Source organism: Bombus fervidus, chromosome 18 (assembly GCF_041682495.2).
Source record: "Bombus fervidus isolate BK054 chromosome 18, iyBomFerv1, whole genome shotgun sequence".
In the NCBI taxonomy this organism is placed as follows: domain Eukaryota; kingdom Metazoa; phylum Arthropoda; class Insecta; order Hymenoptera; family Apidae; genus Bombus; species Bombus fervidus.
Genome location: NC_091534.1, coordinates 6,519,321 through 6,537,843, shown reverse-complemented (window position 1 = coordinate 6,537,843; position 18,523 = coordinate 6,519,321). Strand labels below are relative to the sequence as shown.

The window sequence follows — 18,523 nt, the reverse complement described above, 5'->3', positions numbered from 1 at the left end:
AATAAAACTGAGAAATAGCTGTTTATGAATTAAATCAATTATGATTGTCCGAGATTTATGGCAGTGGGCTTAGGCTCGAAGTGACGTAATGGGTTACTGAACGTAGCCACAAAAACAGGGATTGACCCGAGGAGTACAGAGAGATATGGAGAGGAGTATATAAGGGCAGTTTCACTTGGACTGAGGTGCAATCCGATAAGTTCGACTAGTCCAGGGAACACGTACGTCAAGTTGAAAAATCGCATCACTCAATCATCAGTATCACTCGTTAACTTCTGTGGTACATTCCGTGTAATATATCAACATCATTTAGTATAGACAATTACGGCCAATTCACAGGAAGATTCGTTACACGCCCAGAAATCCAACGTTAACCCGTGGACCTATAATTCTGTCATCAGCAAGCTTCTCGTTTACTAATCCTCGCGAAATTGTTTTATCGTTTGAAACGATAAATCTGTTTATCCTGAGAATGCTTAATTCCTAAACTGCGAGACAAACGAAAGAATATTGTAGGAACCAGTAGAAATACTCTGCGATTAATTCAAGCAGCGATAAATAAATCCAATAGACACATACATACATCGATGTTTAATATAGCTAATTACAATATGCATGTGTACAATGTGTATCATGTACGAGATAAGCTTATCTTGTCAGCCCTTTAATATCATTGCTTTTTTGTTGATACAAAATATTTGCGTTCTAAATCTGTGCGCCAATTGATCAATATGCATATGTACATAGCGGAGTTGAACAATTTGAAATTAAAATAAGATACACTGAATCGGAACAACAATTGCAGGCGTTTACATTAATAACATATCCATTAAAAACTGAATATGGATCTTGTTGAAGTAATTCCAACATCGTTCGACAAATCGTTACGCCTGCGCGATAACGAAAATGTTCGTTCTGCTGTTAATTATATTTCTCGTTACTTTATCGTCCCGAGTAAACGAAAACATTCTACTTGTTCTCGCACGAAGTCGTAGAAAAATATAACATACACAGCAACTCTTATTAATAGCAGTCTGTCATTACATTGTGTTCATGAAATTATTGCTACACGTATTTCTTTGCTAATATATAATTGTTAACATACAATATACTACAATGATGTTACTGATTGGGGTTAGGTTGGGTTACTGTAGCTAATGGAAACATGAATTTTATCTAATTAATAAATAGTAGCTTAAATAAATAAATATATATATGTCGTATAGATATTCAATTATACAAAATAAAATATTATACAAAATATATATAAAAAATATTATATAATTATATATATATATATATATATCATATAGATATTTAATTATATAAAATAAAATATTATACAAAAGATATGTAAAAAATATTATATAATTATATATATATCGTATAGATATTCAATAATATAAAATAAAATATTATACAAAATATATGAAAAAATATATAATTATATATATCGTATAGATATTCAATTATATAAAGTAAAATATACAAAATATATATAAAAAATATTATATAATTATATATATGTCAGAGACTTATCATCGGGGCCTTCCCTTTGGAATTTTTGGGAAAATCCCCAATACTTTAGTCTAGACTTTTTATTATAGCTATATTTTAATAATAAAACTTAGAAGTTAGTTTATGATTTAATCCGATTATGTTTGCTGAGATTTGTGACAGTTGGGCTCGGGGTGACGCAATTGGTCGCTGAACGTAGCCACGGTCACGGGATGGACGTTTTTATCTAACAGAGAAGTGCCAATATTATGAGACACGCGTTGTGTTAACAATCAAACCCCGGGCAGGAGCAATGTCGCAGCTACCCGGGTCTGCCTTGCAACGGCGGCTGCGATTTTGTTGGCATCCCCGGCCAATATTCAACAAAACGAACGCGATCGTAAGGAGAGGAAAGTTTCCATCAGTCTTTTATTCTTGCGATCACCTTGGAGAGTTTTCACATCGTCTTTAAGCGCAGTATATACCGAGCGTCACAGCGAACGTTACTTCGTGCTTCAAAATATATTCTAAGTTTAACGAAGAGTTAGCCCGTTGACCTAGGAACATTGTCATTAACATCTCGAGTGTCTTATCATCACAGTTATTTGTCAAGCTTTGTGAAAGTCATATTTATACCAGTAAATATAATCTCCATAGTGCAACAACGATAGCTAATCCGAATGAAGATTCGTTACACGCCCCTAAACCTAGCTATAACCCGACATATATATAAATATTCAATTATTGTACTATATTATATATATAGAGAGAGAAAATTGATATAAAGTTAACCCTTTAGTGTGACTCGACATCAGTTTTTATCGCAGGAGCTGTTTTGTCGAGTCCCACTCGACGTTCTTTCAGTGCCATCCTTTTTTGTGGAACGCACGAAAGAAAAGCAGGATTGCATCCTGGAAATTGTTTCAAGATATATGATACACATAAAAATTAGCGAATACCAGAATAGTGTGAATAAAACTGGTATTTAAGTAAATTCCTTTCTCCCTTTATTTATTTAAATCGTCTTATTTTTTAGTTAAAGTAAATTTGAAATAAAACATTTGAAAGAGTGGGAAGCTGCTGGTAACAAAATTGAAATAAAATTCGCAGTGCAAAGGGTTAATGTTACTCGCCCATTGTCCAGATACCTGGCCGTGTTAAACCCCGCCGCTATTTAATTCTATTTATTAAATAACATCATAAACGAGCTTGGAAGTCGTAGATACGCTGCAGCGTGATGAAGCGAAATAAAGTTGAACTTATCGTGCAATTTCACGCATGAGTGAAGCACGCAGTGCGTGTGTCGCGCACCTCCCAGCGCTCAGCTATGTCGATGCTTCCAATGTACATGGTATTTTCGTCGACTCGAGCGAAAGCGTCCAGAGGTGGTTGAAAAAAGAGGGCGATTAACTCGTCAGAGAAACCTATTATTCCCTTTCTCTCTCTCTCTCTCTCTCTCCCTTTTCAAGTAATCGATACTCGTAACATTCCACCTACCTCGTAATGCTGGGAATATTTAAGTTCGTTTGATTTGCCGAAGCAGGTGAAAAATTATTACGGTCCTCCTTAAATCTCTCGACTACTTTTAAAATAATGTCGACCTTCGAAGAGATTTCCTGTGTTCGATTATTAGTAGACTCCTCATTAAAAAATCAGCGAATGGAAAATATTTATAATCCGCCCACGTCGTGCAAAGGGCACTCGAGAAGCTAGCACGTCTTAACATCATCCAGGAGAAACGAGTATTAACGAATAGCCGACACCCACGCTCCTCTGTGCACTTGTCAATACAAAAACCACACACACACACACACGCGCGCATCCGTTGGAATCGCAAACGCAACATCGATCTATCGTGCGAAGCGTAGTCACTTGTTTTAATTCTATGCAGACTCGTCTCAGTGTGCTTGATACTAACATTTTCTGCTCTCGAGATATCGTTTAAACGTATTCTCTTCAACGTTCGAAAGAAATTCCCGCGCCATCGATTTATGTAAATATCGTGCGTAATATATTTCGGAAGGATTTTTAAGCGTCAGATACGAGAACGATGCAACGACGAGAACCCGGACAGATTAGAAGAGAATTTATCGTGTATCTGGGAAAGTATGGATTTATTTCCGTGACTAGTGTTTTTGTTACGGTCAATTTTTATTACGACCGTTCGCGAGGAAACGCGTCAGCGAGAGGCGCAAATTCTCGTTGTGATTTTGACAATCGACGCCGCGGACCAGTCGTTCCCCTGTTTCGATTACAGGCAGTTCAAATGATTGTAACACTGAATTAACAGGGTTAATACGAGCTTCTATTTTTAACAATATTTAAAATTATAATTAACACGTTACAAATGGTTTAACGACGATACAACTAGAGAGATAGTACCAAGGGAGACGGTTAGGAACACGGCCTATAGTAAGCCTCGGGGCTTTTAAGAATTTTAACGCGCGAATAATAAACGAGAATTCACTTTCTTCTTGCTTTACAGCGTTCGAATAAGAATCCGTGTAAAGTTGAGATATCAGCGCGTAAAGACGCGTTAAGAAGTTGCTGCGTTCAAATGATTTCTCACCCAACTTCGTTTCTTTTTATCTTCTCTGAAAACAGCGAATCAAAGCTTATGCCACTTGGGTGCTTCACTTTGCTGTCTTTCGCTGAAAGTTTACATTACGAAAAATGTTCACATTGCCATGAACAAACATCACCATAAATGATTCTAGATGGAATTGGAAATTGTCGGTTTGTATATAGAACACACAGTTGCTTAGAAACTCGATACCCAGTTTAGTTCGTTTTTGCAGAAGCACGAGATTCGTACACCGAGCCATAGAACGCACACTACGATATCCTTTGTTCGTGAACTTAGTTTTTCGTTGCTGAATCGACAAAAAATGCTGGAATGTTTACTGGCTTCGAAGAATCTTCGCCAAACCTCATTCTTTACAATCATCATGTATTTTTGCGTGTCTCGTCCTATCCTGTCGCATACTATGGTGCACGTAACGCGGTTCTAATTTCAACATCGTCACTGTCCAATCCGTAAGATCATCTGCGTGAAATGTGAAGGTGAAAGGGACTATAAATCGTGGAGCCTAAGAATGACGGACACGTGAGGCTCGTAACAAAGATCCCATCGATATTATGATCCTCGATACATTTCAATTACTGGCTCGTATGGGTGGAACATAGTAAAACGCGAATTAACAGCTCGCGTCCTACATAGCTGGGGCGAATGCGTGTAAGAAATTCAAACACATTTATCAATCGCTTCACTGGTAAATTTCGCGCATCTCACGATACGCGAGCCCGCACGGCCGCTATTGATCGACACATAATCTACAAATCCATCCATCATAGTCCACTCGTTGATAGATCATGGACGCGTTATCATCCGCTACAGTGACAGTGATAGTACAGGCCTACTACACCAGCCACTTTTAATGTAGATATTTTCATTAACCGAGCAACATTATTTTCCATGATAATCTTTTTCTCCCTGTTACCCTTTTGTGTGTGTTCCTTGTTTTTTTTTTTTTTTTGTTTTGCTTTTTAAGAGTCATAAGTTGAACGAATGGGCGAACAAGCGTAAAGCTTATCTCTCCACTGATAACGCTTGTTAATGTAATTATGGAAGGTTGCACGAGCAGCGTGCTACGAGTTAATTAAGTTCACTCTGACGAAGCAGCCACTCTACGATAATTCTGCTATCTTGTTTTACTTTCAATCGAAGGGCCCGTAACAAAAATTCCCGCCATCCGCGTTCCCCCCTTTCAGGCAAACGAATCGACGCTTCGGTGTCTCCAATTCTCCATACGTTCCCAACAAAATATATTTATCAAATTACGCAGTCGCTGCGATTCCATGTTTTTCAGTTTTCTACCATACGTTTCGATGATTTTATCGGAATATATATATATATCGTATTATACGATCGCGGAACAACGTCTAATTAAATTTGGAAACTGTGACAAAGGCGATTGCCATGGAGGCGGCTAATGCTGGCGATAAATCAGGATACAAATTATTTTTCGCAATATCGATGTTAAATTGAAACATCGGACTTGTTGCTCGATAGTAATTGGCCGTGATTGATTATAACGTGTTCCTTCGGATCGTCGAATGCCAATAACGCGGCGGAGGAAGCGCGCTCGTAACGTAGCGCTAATTGCATCATATCAGATTAAGGAAATTAATGAAAGCTCGCGTGTAAGACCAGCTGAATAATTACATCGCATACCGCTAATTGCTACATCGAAAAATGAAATAAGTTTCGCGGGTATTAGTGGCGATTAATCCACGGCGATCAGTCAACGTCGAAGCGAAAAGACGCCGGAGGCAAACTTATCTTTCCAGCAACCATATCCTTTCGTCGTCTATTAATCACGTTTATCGTCTTTTTCGTTGCTTTCGATTCCGTAGCTCCGCGGACGCGTATGAAACACCGGCCGTTCAATAACACCGGATTCAAACTCTCGGAAAAAACACCGTTGAAACGCGCATAATTGATAGCCTGTCGCACGTGCCGCTTTGCATACATTAACTTATCTGCCTCGAGGCTTATCGCGTCGCATTACGCCACGTAATAAACGATTAGCGTGCGTAATAAGCGCGTGTGTACAGTGTACAAGAACCACCGAACGAAGGCTAATTGTTATTTAAAGCAGTATGCTAACTGGGAACATTAGAAAAATCTTTGTCTCTCAATTTTCGTGAGCGTTTTCGCTTCTCTGGAAGAACAGATTCTCGGAACTGTATTTGCAACGGCACTTGCTCGTATTCGTACGATTAACGAAGGTGTGGAGATTTGCAGAAAACGATACGCATGGAAGGCGCAACACGCGAGCTTTAAGCACAGTTTCAGTGGAAACTGGATTTTCTAAAATAGCCGCACGCGGTCTCTCAGAATTGTCGAGAAATTATTCTTTTTTCTTGTTCTTTAGGCTAGTTGCTGACCATGAAAAGCTTGAAAATATTAGACACTGGAAGGTGGGGAAGCTGCCGTTTAAAAAATCGTGAAATTCTCCATATTTTCCCTCGCAGTTCTCATTCACGTTATAACCACACTTATGTTAATTAACACTTTGGTCATATATGACCCACGGTTTCTCCTGTGACGCCATGGTGGGTCACTGGTGACCGGAGAGCTTCAACTTATTACAATTATAAAAATTGTATGGAAATTGACAGTTAGGGCATTTTGAATATAACCGATAAATAGAAGGTACTTTGAAGTAAAAAGTGCCCCATTGAGCGATTAAACATTTTCATTAGAACAACAATAAAAAAAAAAAAATGAGAACAAATGTTGCATCTAACGGTGCACTGTGTTAAAACACTTTAAACATAAATGTGGCTCATCGATACAATCTGGACCATAGGTGGTCACTTTTTTGGTCCGATTCCTAGCAATTTTTGATCCTAACTGTTTAACATTTTTTTTATAACACTCTCTGCAAAATTTTCGTGCCAGCTACGCTTGCTCTTCTTTCTTCTGTATTTCGTGTGGCAATCTTTATCGAATAAGTATATTTTGACGGTTCTGGTGAATGGCACTGTGTAAGGTGCATTGCGAGTGCCATTCTAAAATTTGGTACCCTAATTTTTGTTTTTGTTGCTTGTTTATAGAGTATCATTGCGTTTGAAATTGATGTATTTAACAATAACTCTACAGCTAATTTTGCATATCACTCGAGGGTTCTTCTATGTGCTGTAGAATATGCTATCATTCGATCTGATAAATCTACAGCACATTTTCCTCTCTTGTACTCTACCACTACCTTGGTTTATCACAAACATAATTTTTTCCCGGACCTCTACCATCTCAGCCGAATGTTTCGTCGAAATCGTAAAAACAATCATAATACTGTTTACTAATATCTTCCACACGTTTCAACAATATATTCTGCACGTTTTTCTTACGACGAAATGACAAATGCGAATGGTTTGTTGAAATAAACGAAGCCTCGTTTCAATACGTCGCTATCAACTGTTACCAAGGCGCCACGGTGGTCACCCGTGACCACCAATAAGATAAAAGGTCCATTGGGGAAGAATGTTGTCTTACACCATCGATTTATTATTATTTTACCATTATACGCTTTGAATAATAAAAATACTCTGGTGGCGTCCAGAGCGAAACGTGTGATTTCTGCGTGGCAGTCAAAGTGTTGATACGTGTGTTAATTAAATTGTGATATTAGATTCCAATTTTTTAAACAAAAGATATCCAACGATTATGGAATTACAGATTAAGTTGCAGCAAATGTTAAAAACATATATTGTTTCAACTTTTATAAATTATTGAAAATAAATATTAAAACATATTTATTAGAATATTACTACTTTCATATGAATATTTTGTGGAACAAATGATCCATTGGGGAAGAATGTTGTCTTACATCATCAATTTATTGTTATTTTACCATTATACGCTTTGAATGATGAAAATACTCCCATGGGGTCCAGAGCGAAACGTGTGATTTCGACATGACAGCCAACGTGTTACGAATAGTTTTGCTTCTCGATTCGAATAAGTGGAACGACCATGATCGTGTCAGCCAGTAAGACGCGTTTGTTCCGAGTGCAATATGTAACTCGGTTAATCCCACATTCGTTTCTACCTTGAGCTTACGAATACTCTTAAAACACAGATAAATAGATAAAACTCAATTTTATAGAAAAACGTCTCACTGTTGTTTCCAAAAAAAAAAAAAAAAAAAAAAGAAAAAAATATATAAAAAGTGTAAAGAGCGATGCTGCCGAATAGAACTATGAAGCACTCGATTAAGAACTTAGGATTCTGCTGAAGAAACACGGCGAGAAGAACGAGTTAATCTTACTTTTCCTTGCAGCCGTAAAGTATGAATATTCGTGGAGGATATTAAATATTCCGATGGAAGATCGAACACGGTCAACTTTCAGAATCAACCTACTGCTATTAGGGTATTGTAAAAGCCGGATATTAAGGCGGATAAGCGATAGCTGAAGATTCTAAAAACCAGCTGCCGCGATTTATTACTTGGGAAAAGCCAGTGAAATCTATGTATTAAAGGGTTACATGTGGTAGCCTTGTATTATGCTCTTTTCTTCCCTATGGTACTTATCTCCTTTATAATTCTACGTTTGTTAGAGAAATTTATTCGCGACGTGGATATATGTACGTTGCTTCTAAGCCGAAACTGATTGCACGTACACAAATGGTTACGCGACATGTTACCATAATAAATCACGATCTCGGTTAACGAGTCACTTATTGCAGATTTATTCGAACTTTGCTTTTCAAATTATATTCCGCGTATGCGTGTTCATAGATGAAAGCTACGGTATTTTCTCTGTAATTGATCGCCGCTATATTCGTCGTAATTGATCGGTCGCCAGTTCCACTGCTGGTTAACGAAGAGATCAGCCAGTGTTGCTTTTGACGTACCGCAGGCAGCGTAACCTAACGCCAATTCCACCGATTTGCGTGAAAAATACTAATTACCCGTTAGACAACGACGAAACTTTTTTACCTCTCGTCTTTCCGAAAGTAAACTTTCACTGGCCTATTTGTGAAATTTTTCTGATTAAAACGAGACCAAACGCGATATAATTCGAACCATATTTACGTGTACACGTAGCGGACCAAAGCGTTTGATCTCGTTTTAACGAGAAAAACCACGTCGATCAATAACCTGTTATAGATGTTTAGATATTTTTACAACGCGTATTCCACGGAGTTAACCTGTTCCGTGGAATTAAATGACAAACAGCGTGCTCTAGAAATTCCCAATTACAAGTCAATAAATACACCAGTGTCTTTCTAATCGCTCGTCTTTCTGTTCCCCGTAATTAGCCGGTCGTCGTTCTCGCTACTGGTGCAATTTCCCTCGAGCTGTTCCTGTGTTCCCTTTGACACGTCGCGAAGTTCGACGGCTGAATAGCGTAACCAGATGCAATAATTATTCATGGGACAATGACGAAAATCTTCTTAATTCTGGCTGCTTATAGACTGAGCTCTCGCTAACGTATTTATGAGATTTTTCTGATTGACACGAGGCCAGATATAGTTTGAATCGCATTCAGGTATATTGGCCTGGCAATTAAGTAACTGCGGATTTTGTCATTACCACCTAATGACAAAATCCGCATTCACTTAGTTGCCAAAGGGTCCTCCAAGAGGATCAACCGTTTAACTGTACTGTTAGGGCTTTGCAGCTTACGAATTGCCAAACACTCGACGTAAACGCGCACTTGCAATTCTCTGGCATCCTCAACGACTGTACTGTGTGTCTTATGCACCCACAGCAAACTCAGGGGCGTAGGAATTGCGCAAAATGTACACACGTGCATACATACATAGCCGTGGTTATGGTTTCCCATTGTAGCATTCAAAATTTACACCCGTTATATTCTTCCGTCTTTGCGAAATCATCGTATCGAGGAGCAGCATGGAATTCAAAGAGTTGGCAAACCGTTCGAAGAAGGAGAAGACGAGAGTTCGTTTATTTGTACGCGTAGAAACAGTGAAAGCGCAGCTACGTGGCTGGCAGAGACACACCGGCCGTTTCATCTTCTTCCCAAGCTCCGTGCCGGTTCTTTGTGCGTTCGAATTTCCAGCTACCGTTTCTTAGATGCAATTTGCCAGCAGTTACGTAATTCACGCGGGCGAACTCGCCTTCCTTTTTCTTCGCCCCTCTGATTCATAAGAAGATCGTCAAGACACGCTAAACAAATTGATTCGAGATAAACGTAAGAGCATGAAATTAAAAAAAAAAAAAAAGTCGCAGAGAGAAAGCACAGTTCTTGTTGGGTGTAACAGAATGGACGATAAACGTGGGAACAACAAATGCTGTGAGCGGACAAGCAAGCTGCGTTTTTTGCTGCAATCTGATCCGAGTCTCGTCGTGGGAAAAAGCGCGGGAACTGACTCATCGCGAACGACGATTAGTTGCTATTGACGAAATCCGCGTTTCCTTAGTTGCCAATCGAAAAAATTTGTATTTTTATGAACTTTCCCAAATGGGGATGGTAAATTGGTTTAGCAAATACTCGGCGACTATATTCGACGTATTACGAATTTATGCGGATTTTGTTAGTTGCTATTGACATACAAGGCGTTTGTAGACCTATGTTCGAGTATAACGTGTGACCATTTAAAATGAAAACACCTTGTATACAACGCAAACGAACTTGCACGAATAATTTCAATGACGCTTAAGAGCTTTTTCCTTTTTATTTTTTATTTTTTTTTTCCAATTTATTATTGGTATTGACATACCAACTAATGACAAAATCCGCATTCCAACCCAAAAAATTCGTATTTTCATGAACTTTTCCAAATAGATAATAAATTAAAAAAAAATAAAAAGGAAAAAGCTCTTAAGCGTCATTGAAATTATTCGTGCCACGTTATACAGGGTGTCCTCATTTTAAATGGTCAAACGTTATACGTAAACGTGGGTCTACAAACGCTTTGTGAAAAGAATTATGGCAGAAATATACCTACAGACGAACGTTACCGTGGCAGATGTGTCGATACGTAAAATTCTCAAGTACCATTCAAGTAATTCATTGAAATTCATCCACGTTATCCGGGTTGTCTGAATTTTAAACGATCGAACTTTATTCCATGAAGTTTATTCTACGAAAAGAAATGTTTAAAAAATGTCACACGCAAACGCCGGTTTATGAAAATGCAAACGCTTTATGAGAAAGTTAGGACAAAAATGTACGTATAGACGAACGTCATGGAAGATGTATCGATGTATTCGACGCATTGTTTGGCCCGCATCATCGCCGCGTCGAACACTTTCGTCCGGGTGGAACGATAAACGCGATAACGCGTCGCACGATCGAGAAATTTGAGACAAGAACCGGCACGAAAGATTTACGTTGCGTTCGGTGATTTTGCGAGGGAAACGAGCATAAAATTCGGAGAAACTCGATCTTTCAACCACACGTTCGAAAGCAGCAGACATTTCACAATATAAACATAAAGTCTCAGCTCGAACCCACCAGTTTTTATGCTTCTCGCCTAACATTTATACAAAGCGTTCGCACAACCTACGTTCATGTGCCTTCCTCCTTTCACATTCTTCTTAACATTTTTTCTCGCGTTTTTTTCTCTCGTTTTCTGTGAAGTCTCGTCGTTTAGAACTGAGACACCCAACGGTAACGTACATCGGTTAGGTACATCGATTATTACGTATATTGTTAGAAACGATACTTATATATCCTGCATCACTATCGTTTGATAGGAAACATCAAGTCTTAATCAGAACGTGAATCGGTCGACAAACTTTGCACGTGTTTGCTTGTCGAAGAAACAAGACAATATGTGGCGTTTTCAGTAAGTTTATCGTACCGTGCGGAAAGTATCCAGAAAAAGGAGTTCGGCGGAAGGAGACGACGGGGCATTGTTCCTGCCAGCGCCGGTTCATATTTCTGCAGGTGGCCGGCTGCCAAGAATGCATCCGCGCTTTGCCTGTTATTACTCTCAACTATTCGAATTTTAACGACGCTGCTCGTTTGCCAGCGGCCAAGCATAACGGACGTATCTGCGAACGATTAGATAAGGAGACAAATCGAGAATATCCGCGAGGGGTGGGGGGCCGGGGACGTTGCTTGGTCAACGTAACTCGCACGCCATAGTATAATTCGGCCGACGTTATCGCCCTTGCTACATCAGAACGCGCTCAATGCAACAAACGTTGCCTACAATGCACGTGGCCGACTTGGATTTATCGACGTGCCAGAAATTGTGTTTCTCTCGGTTTCGTCCTTTGGATACCTTCGCGGCCACGCCCCTGCCAACGTCTGAGATTACATTCATCCTTCGTGTTTCATTCGTACACGGACGAGCAGTTTGTGGTTCCGTGGAACTCGCCACGAATTCCCTCCAACGAGACGAACACTGCCACGCTAAATTGATATTGTTGTAAGGAATATGAAGTAAGGTGGAAGCGCCAGGCAGCGAGATTTTCATCTACAACAATGACTCCTATTAACCCTCGACTGTCGACAGCTTGTTTTCTAATGCTCTTAACACGGCTGAATACTGGCTCCACTGTGGCTATGATACTCTAACCTACAATCGGCCACAAAATGTTTCCAACACTGTACACTTTTAACAATCCTTAGCTTTAGATCTTCATTTAGAATTTCATTTGAAACGTGCGAGGACAACAGTGTGTTACATCGTCACATTGTGGATAACTGTGTAGATAAGTGGAGGGAAAATTATTATTTATATTTATATTGTTATCGTTATTGTATAGTGTTTAGGTTAGAGGTGTATTTAGGTTATGTAACGCTATTATGCAGATAAGCTTTTGAGTTATTATTTATCTAAATCTGAAAGGAAACACTGAAAAAGAAAGAATTCTTACTGTAATTTCAGACTCTAATTATATGATACTAATTATTGACGTAAATTAAGCAACAATTAAATTGTGCACATAAAGCTGAAACTAATAACGATGATTCATAGTTTAATATTTAGTTAGGTTTCCCATATGATACAAACGTTTTGGTATAGGGGAAGTAATTTCTTTTTTTAATAATTAACGCTGATTCGTTTTCATTCTTCTACCAAACGTTCCTTATCATTTCTCTCGAGTTGACTTTTTCTTCTCCTAATGAAATATTACTAATTATTTGTATTTCAAAATTTGTACCTGCGTACAAACACGTATAAACATCGAGAATATTTAATGGAAAGATTGAACTAAGAAATTGCTGAATGTGTATCTTGCGTTCGAAAGATCTTCCGACATAAAATTCGCAGTGTTAAAATTCTCGGTGTTGCTTTTAATATTTAGACAACGATAAATAACAATTCCAAAGATTCTTTCTACCGTCATTTACATACTGCGGCGCATCACGATGTAATAGATTTTTGTTGATTCTTGTACATCTGTCAAAAATATTCAGCTTGCGAATTAAAATTGTACAGCGTGTTTCGTGACCGACTGTAGGTATTGGCAAGTAAGTGATTGCGGTTTTTGTCATTAGGTGGTATTGGCAAAATCCGCAATCACTTAGTTGCCAAGCTAATATTTATATACTGTGTTCGCGTTTCGAAAGGTTCCATAAATAAGAAGAGTATTACATTTTAAGAATCACATTAATAAAATAATTTTAAACACCTGTTACGTTAAAATAAGAAGTGTTCAGAGCAAAAACGACCCTTTTCGACTATGCAGCATATTTCTACAAATAAAGTAATAACTACAAAAGATTTATTACGGAAAATTAAGGTGAATGTTGGACAGGTGGTAAATTTCCAGCCGAATGTTAGCGAACGTATGTTCGTTCAAAAGCCACGGATCATCATGTAACGATGTGATTCTCAAAATGTTACGAGTCTCGCAGCATCGCGTGTTTAATCCGCCGCGCAACCAACAACGGGATATTTTGTAATTGACATCTTGTCGACCATAAACAAGAAGGTTTCGCTTTAATTGTTATGTAATTTTCGAACAGAATGGAATTATTCACGGAGAAATTTCAAGCAGTTTGGCCGCGAGCGCCATCGTTTAAAATACCGAACGTTTTAAAATCCGAATAAATCCTTCGAAATATACTGCGTTCTCTCACGGACGCGTCTAAGTAGTTGCAGCATGTGCGGTTTCAGACAGGCGCGCCCGTAAAATCCAGCTAAACGTTAAATTACTTTTAGCAGTTTATCGTTGATTTACGCGGCCGGTTTTCTCCGAAACAGTTGCAAGAAAAATAAGCGTCGTCTTTTTGATTAACGTAACAACCACAGAGCCTAACAAGTAGTTCTCCGCGTCGTTCTCCTTTCTGTTATTAAACAAGAATCCCTTTCAGAAAACGAAGAAGGGCGGAAAGGAATTTTCAGCTGCAGCTGTGTGCAAAGAACAAGAAAAAGACCATTTCATGTTTTCGCCTTCTTTTCTCCCTTTCACTTTTTTTTTTTTTTCCCTTTTAAACGAGCCTGGCGTCACGAAGCACCGAAACGGTGTCAGCAGCGCGCGTAACAATACGTCCGTGCGATGGCTGGCCCAGATTAACGTGGACGCAGCCAATTCTTGATATCTTGCAGATAAAAGTTATGAAATCTTTCTGGCGATTACACGCGACCGATGGATTTATGTTTAGTATTGACAAAACAAAATTTTGTCATTGGGTGGTATTGACAAAATCCGCAACCACTGAGTTGCCAGTCGACTTTAGACAGGAAAACGGTGGAAACGACTGCCGCGAGAATCATCCTTTCAGACTTCTTCCCCGACTCGTAAATTTTTCTAATTATAAACAATTTATTTCATACTGAAAATATCTATTGTGTTGGTAACTAGTGGTCAATACCACCTAATGACAAAATCCGCAATCACTTTAATACCCAATGTATTAAAAGTCTGCATCTGCTTCGCCATCGATGATGTTATAGGATGCAAGTAACTGTACAAGAAGCGGTGTAAACAGAGCTGGCGTAGCACGTAAAATGTTGCATAAAAAAGAAGAACACTGTGGATTTTTTATAACGCCACGTTACCTTAGCTTCTTACGTAACGAATATTTATGCATCGTTGGTAGTTGAACGTTGGATATTGCGTGGAGCAACGATCACCCTTTGTGAATCTCACTGCTCGTTCTATTTCTACGCTACGAGAGTCGCAACTCATTCATCCCTATCGAGTCTTTCATATATCCCACGCACAAGTAAATATACGATGCGCGCTCTATTCATCGCGAACAATCGCCAAGTTCATTGTTACCTGACCTGAGAGAAGGAAAGATTTATTTACCTTAGCGTCCCGGCTCTTCATCTCCTGCCTCCTGGGCACCATGTTCTCCCCGTCGGCGTACACGAGATTCCTGATGAATCCGTTGAACCTCGGCTCAAAAATCACACTGGGCAGAGCGAGCAACGTCAGTTTGCTGTTGTACCAGCTGGGCATACCGCCCACGTAAACGTCAGAATTGCCAGCCAGTTTGCCGAACTCGAACTCTTTGCCGCGGGACGTGGAGATCGCGCTAACGCCGTCCACGGTCAACGTGGTGTTTTCGTTGCACCTGGTGATCTGCACCTTGTGCCAGTGACCGTCGCCCAGGTCGTGGCCGACGGTGACGATCTGTGCACCGCCTCCGAGATTGTATCTCAGCCTCAGCGCGCTCTCCACAAGTTTCACCTCGAAGAAGTCGTAAGTGCCGCCGTCGTCGGTGTACAGCAACAGACCGTTGCCTTGCTCGGTCTTGAACTCGAACTCTAGCGTGCCGTTCAGACCGGCGTTCCATTTTCTGAACTGAGCGTAACTGGTGGTCGAGCCCTCTAACACGAAGGACGTGGCTACCTGGCTGAGCAACACCACCAGGAACGGCATCAGCGCGCCTGTGTTGCTGGTCACGAGCGATGAATGCATAATTGCAGGTCGTAGCTGTGGCGGATCGCACTGCTAAATCCTGTTCATCAGATTGTTCAACAGCACGTGTTGTTTCACTCGTACGTCAAGGACACTTGGCTGGAACTTTGACAGTCGATTAGTCTGCTCTTCTTCCCTTCGTCACATTACACCGGATAAATGCCCGCAGAGGATGATCAACAGCGGCGGTTTGACGCTCGGCTACGAGTTGATCCAGCGAGCCTGATAACTTGGATCGGTGGATGTGCAGCGTTCGATCAGCGTAGCTACTTTGTGTACTCGTTCGCTAGCCACGTTGTACCGGCTGCAGTCGCACGTGAGCACGCACGCGCGGACGATCTCGGCTGCGTGCGTGGGTGGCGGATATGGAAAGAGAGAGTGACTGTGCACACGTCCGTGCGGAATCGCTTGGCGAGTCTTTCTCCTAGACGCTCGTTTTGTTTCGCACCCTTCGCTAGGACGTGTCTCTACGACCGCTTTGTCCGTCTTTTATGAGATCGCGCTGCCGACGACGAGCGATTATCGACGAGCCGGAACAAACAGTAGTTGAGATGGCGAAAGGAAATTGTCGATCAAACGAAAATCCTACGTTCCGACAAGTTCGTGAGAGAACAAGTGGAACTCTTTGACAATTGTCGCGGTAGTTGGCCAGGCAAGTTGCTAGAGAAACGAAATGCAGCACGTTCGATTCGCTGTGCTAGGCAAACGGCAGTGCAACTGGATATGTATTCGATGTGAACGGTCTTTTATCTTGCCGATCGCAGAGTGAAATCGGACGAATGGAGAGTAGCCGACCACGCGAAACACGCTTCGAACACGCTTACCACCCGATTCTTCTCTTAACGCGCGTACACACGTTCGAGCTACACTTGGATCCGGTGTAACGAACCGGATGCTGTTTTATGAGAGTATCACTTCACAATCACGTTATGCACAATTTGATTCTGACGAATCTTCTGCGGCCTCTCGTACGTGTGCAAATGGACACTAGATTGCGCTTAATGAATTCACTTTCCAGTAATCAGATGAGCAAAAGCTCGTTAGCGAGATTTTCATCTAGCGAATCGATGTGCAGTCGGTATTTTCTCACCGAGATCATGTTCACGCTGGATATACAACTCTGCAAGTTATTGCCAGCTTGGACGATTTTCTTTTGAGATGTTTCGTTGTATTCGTTAATTATCTCGAAAGAAACGCGATAGCGTCAAGGCAAAACGGTTGTTACACCAATTAGACGATTCTTTTCTAATTCGATACTTCTCCGAGAGCTGCTCGAATCCGATGAGAAGCTTTAATTTTTTCCGTTATCGTGTCAACGTTTCCTTCTTTTTGTTTGTTTCGTCTAGTAGCGTTTCAGCCCAAGGAAAGAATTTTAATTCCAAGATAATTAACGCGACATTTGCTCGCGGGTTTGTTATTCTATCGTCGCCTCGCATCAAGGGACTCTAGCAGCGACCTAACCTAAGGCACCTCGAGGCGCCTTGTACCACGTCGCTGACACACTTTCTCCGTCTGTGCTCTCGACAGAGTCTCTTCAAGTAGTCCTCAACCTGCACTTGGTCGATTGCTGGTGTCGCCTCTCTTTCTTCTGCCACGATCGCTCTGCTATGGCGATGTCGAGTGAGTCGCAGCAATTAGTCGAGTTTGCTCAGGGTCACGAGAGATCGCACGATCGAAAGGAAATCATTCGACCTCGAAGCGACGACACCCGAGATTCCTCGAAATATCGTGCTACTTGGATACGTAGCACGACCTCGACCTCCTAACACACGTTAACACGACCACTTTCACCACGCACCCTACGCAGCATCAACAGCCAACATGTCACGACCATTGGAAAACCTCGCACACGCTCCGATTACGCGCACAACTCTCTGTGTCGCTCACTCGTCACGCAGCTTGCATTGCTCGTACAAGCGTGTGCTGTTTAACGTTGTCTGTCCTCCGCACGAAGAAAACACACGGACTCGGCAAGGATCTCGCAGCAATGTAACGAGCACCGCCACGACCCACCGCACTATGGCGCGAGTACTTTCGCCAGCGCCGAAAACCTTGCGTAGCCTCGTACGTTGTCTGCTGTTTCGACTCTGCAGACAGGTTACTCCACGTCGTCGTCCATCCAGCGTACGTTTATTTCGCGATCGATCCGGCTCTCGTGGCTCGGCGTACGCCCTATTTTTCTCATCCAACCCTGTCGAGTTCTACCGCCATCCACATACACTGCACCTGAACGAGAGTGGCGGCTCTCTGTACAACCGCGCGCACGACTACTATCGTTGGCCTAGCGTTGGTCGAGCGTGGGCCTGATGATACGTTTGGTCAGATATGTACCTGGTAAGAGCGTGAGCGCCGATTGCGGAGGTGGATCAACCCTCTCGACGGCTCCCGGCTTGATACTGGCCTAGCGAGAGGAGAACGCTCGGTCGAGACGGTCGGTCGGTTGGCCGACGACGTTGGTGCGACGCCCCCGGCACGACGCCGACGCCTCGCGCCGTTTCCACGCGCAAGCGCCCGCTTAGACGCGCAACGAACAAACGCAGCGCCGACTACGACGAGCATCGTCAAAGCTGTAAGGCTTCAAGTTGGAAAAGGATGCTACTACATTTTCGAAGATGCGGTGGAGAGGATTCGCCGTCGTGTAGTCTCTCTCTTCAGGCTGA

The 18,523-nt window shown here is 41.3% G+C and overlaps 1 protein-coding gene across 9 annotated transcripts in view; it reads right to left on the bottom strand.

The window, feature by feature from the left end:
* Positions 1-18,270, bottom strand: part of Nrx-1 (neurexin 1) — a 661,903-nt gene extending 643,633 nt beyond the window's left edge. For 4 of the 9 annotated variants that reach the window (XM_072020888.1, XM_072020889.1, XM_072020894.1 and 1 more), the window contains exon 1: positions 15,249-18,269. In XM_072020888.1, coding sequence (XP_071876989.1) covers positions 15,249-15,863 — 615 coding nt within the window. In that variant the 5' untranslated portion in view covers positions 15,864-18,269. Of the gene's footprint in view, positions 1-15,248 lie in introns of all 9 variants that reach the window. The other 5 variants (XM_072020893.1, XM_072020897.1, XM_072020898.1 and 2 more) reach the window with 2 other exon arrangements.
* Positions 18,271-18,523: the final 253 nt, after the last annotated feature.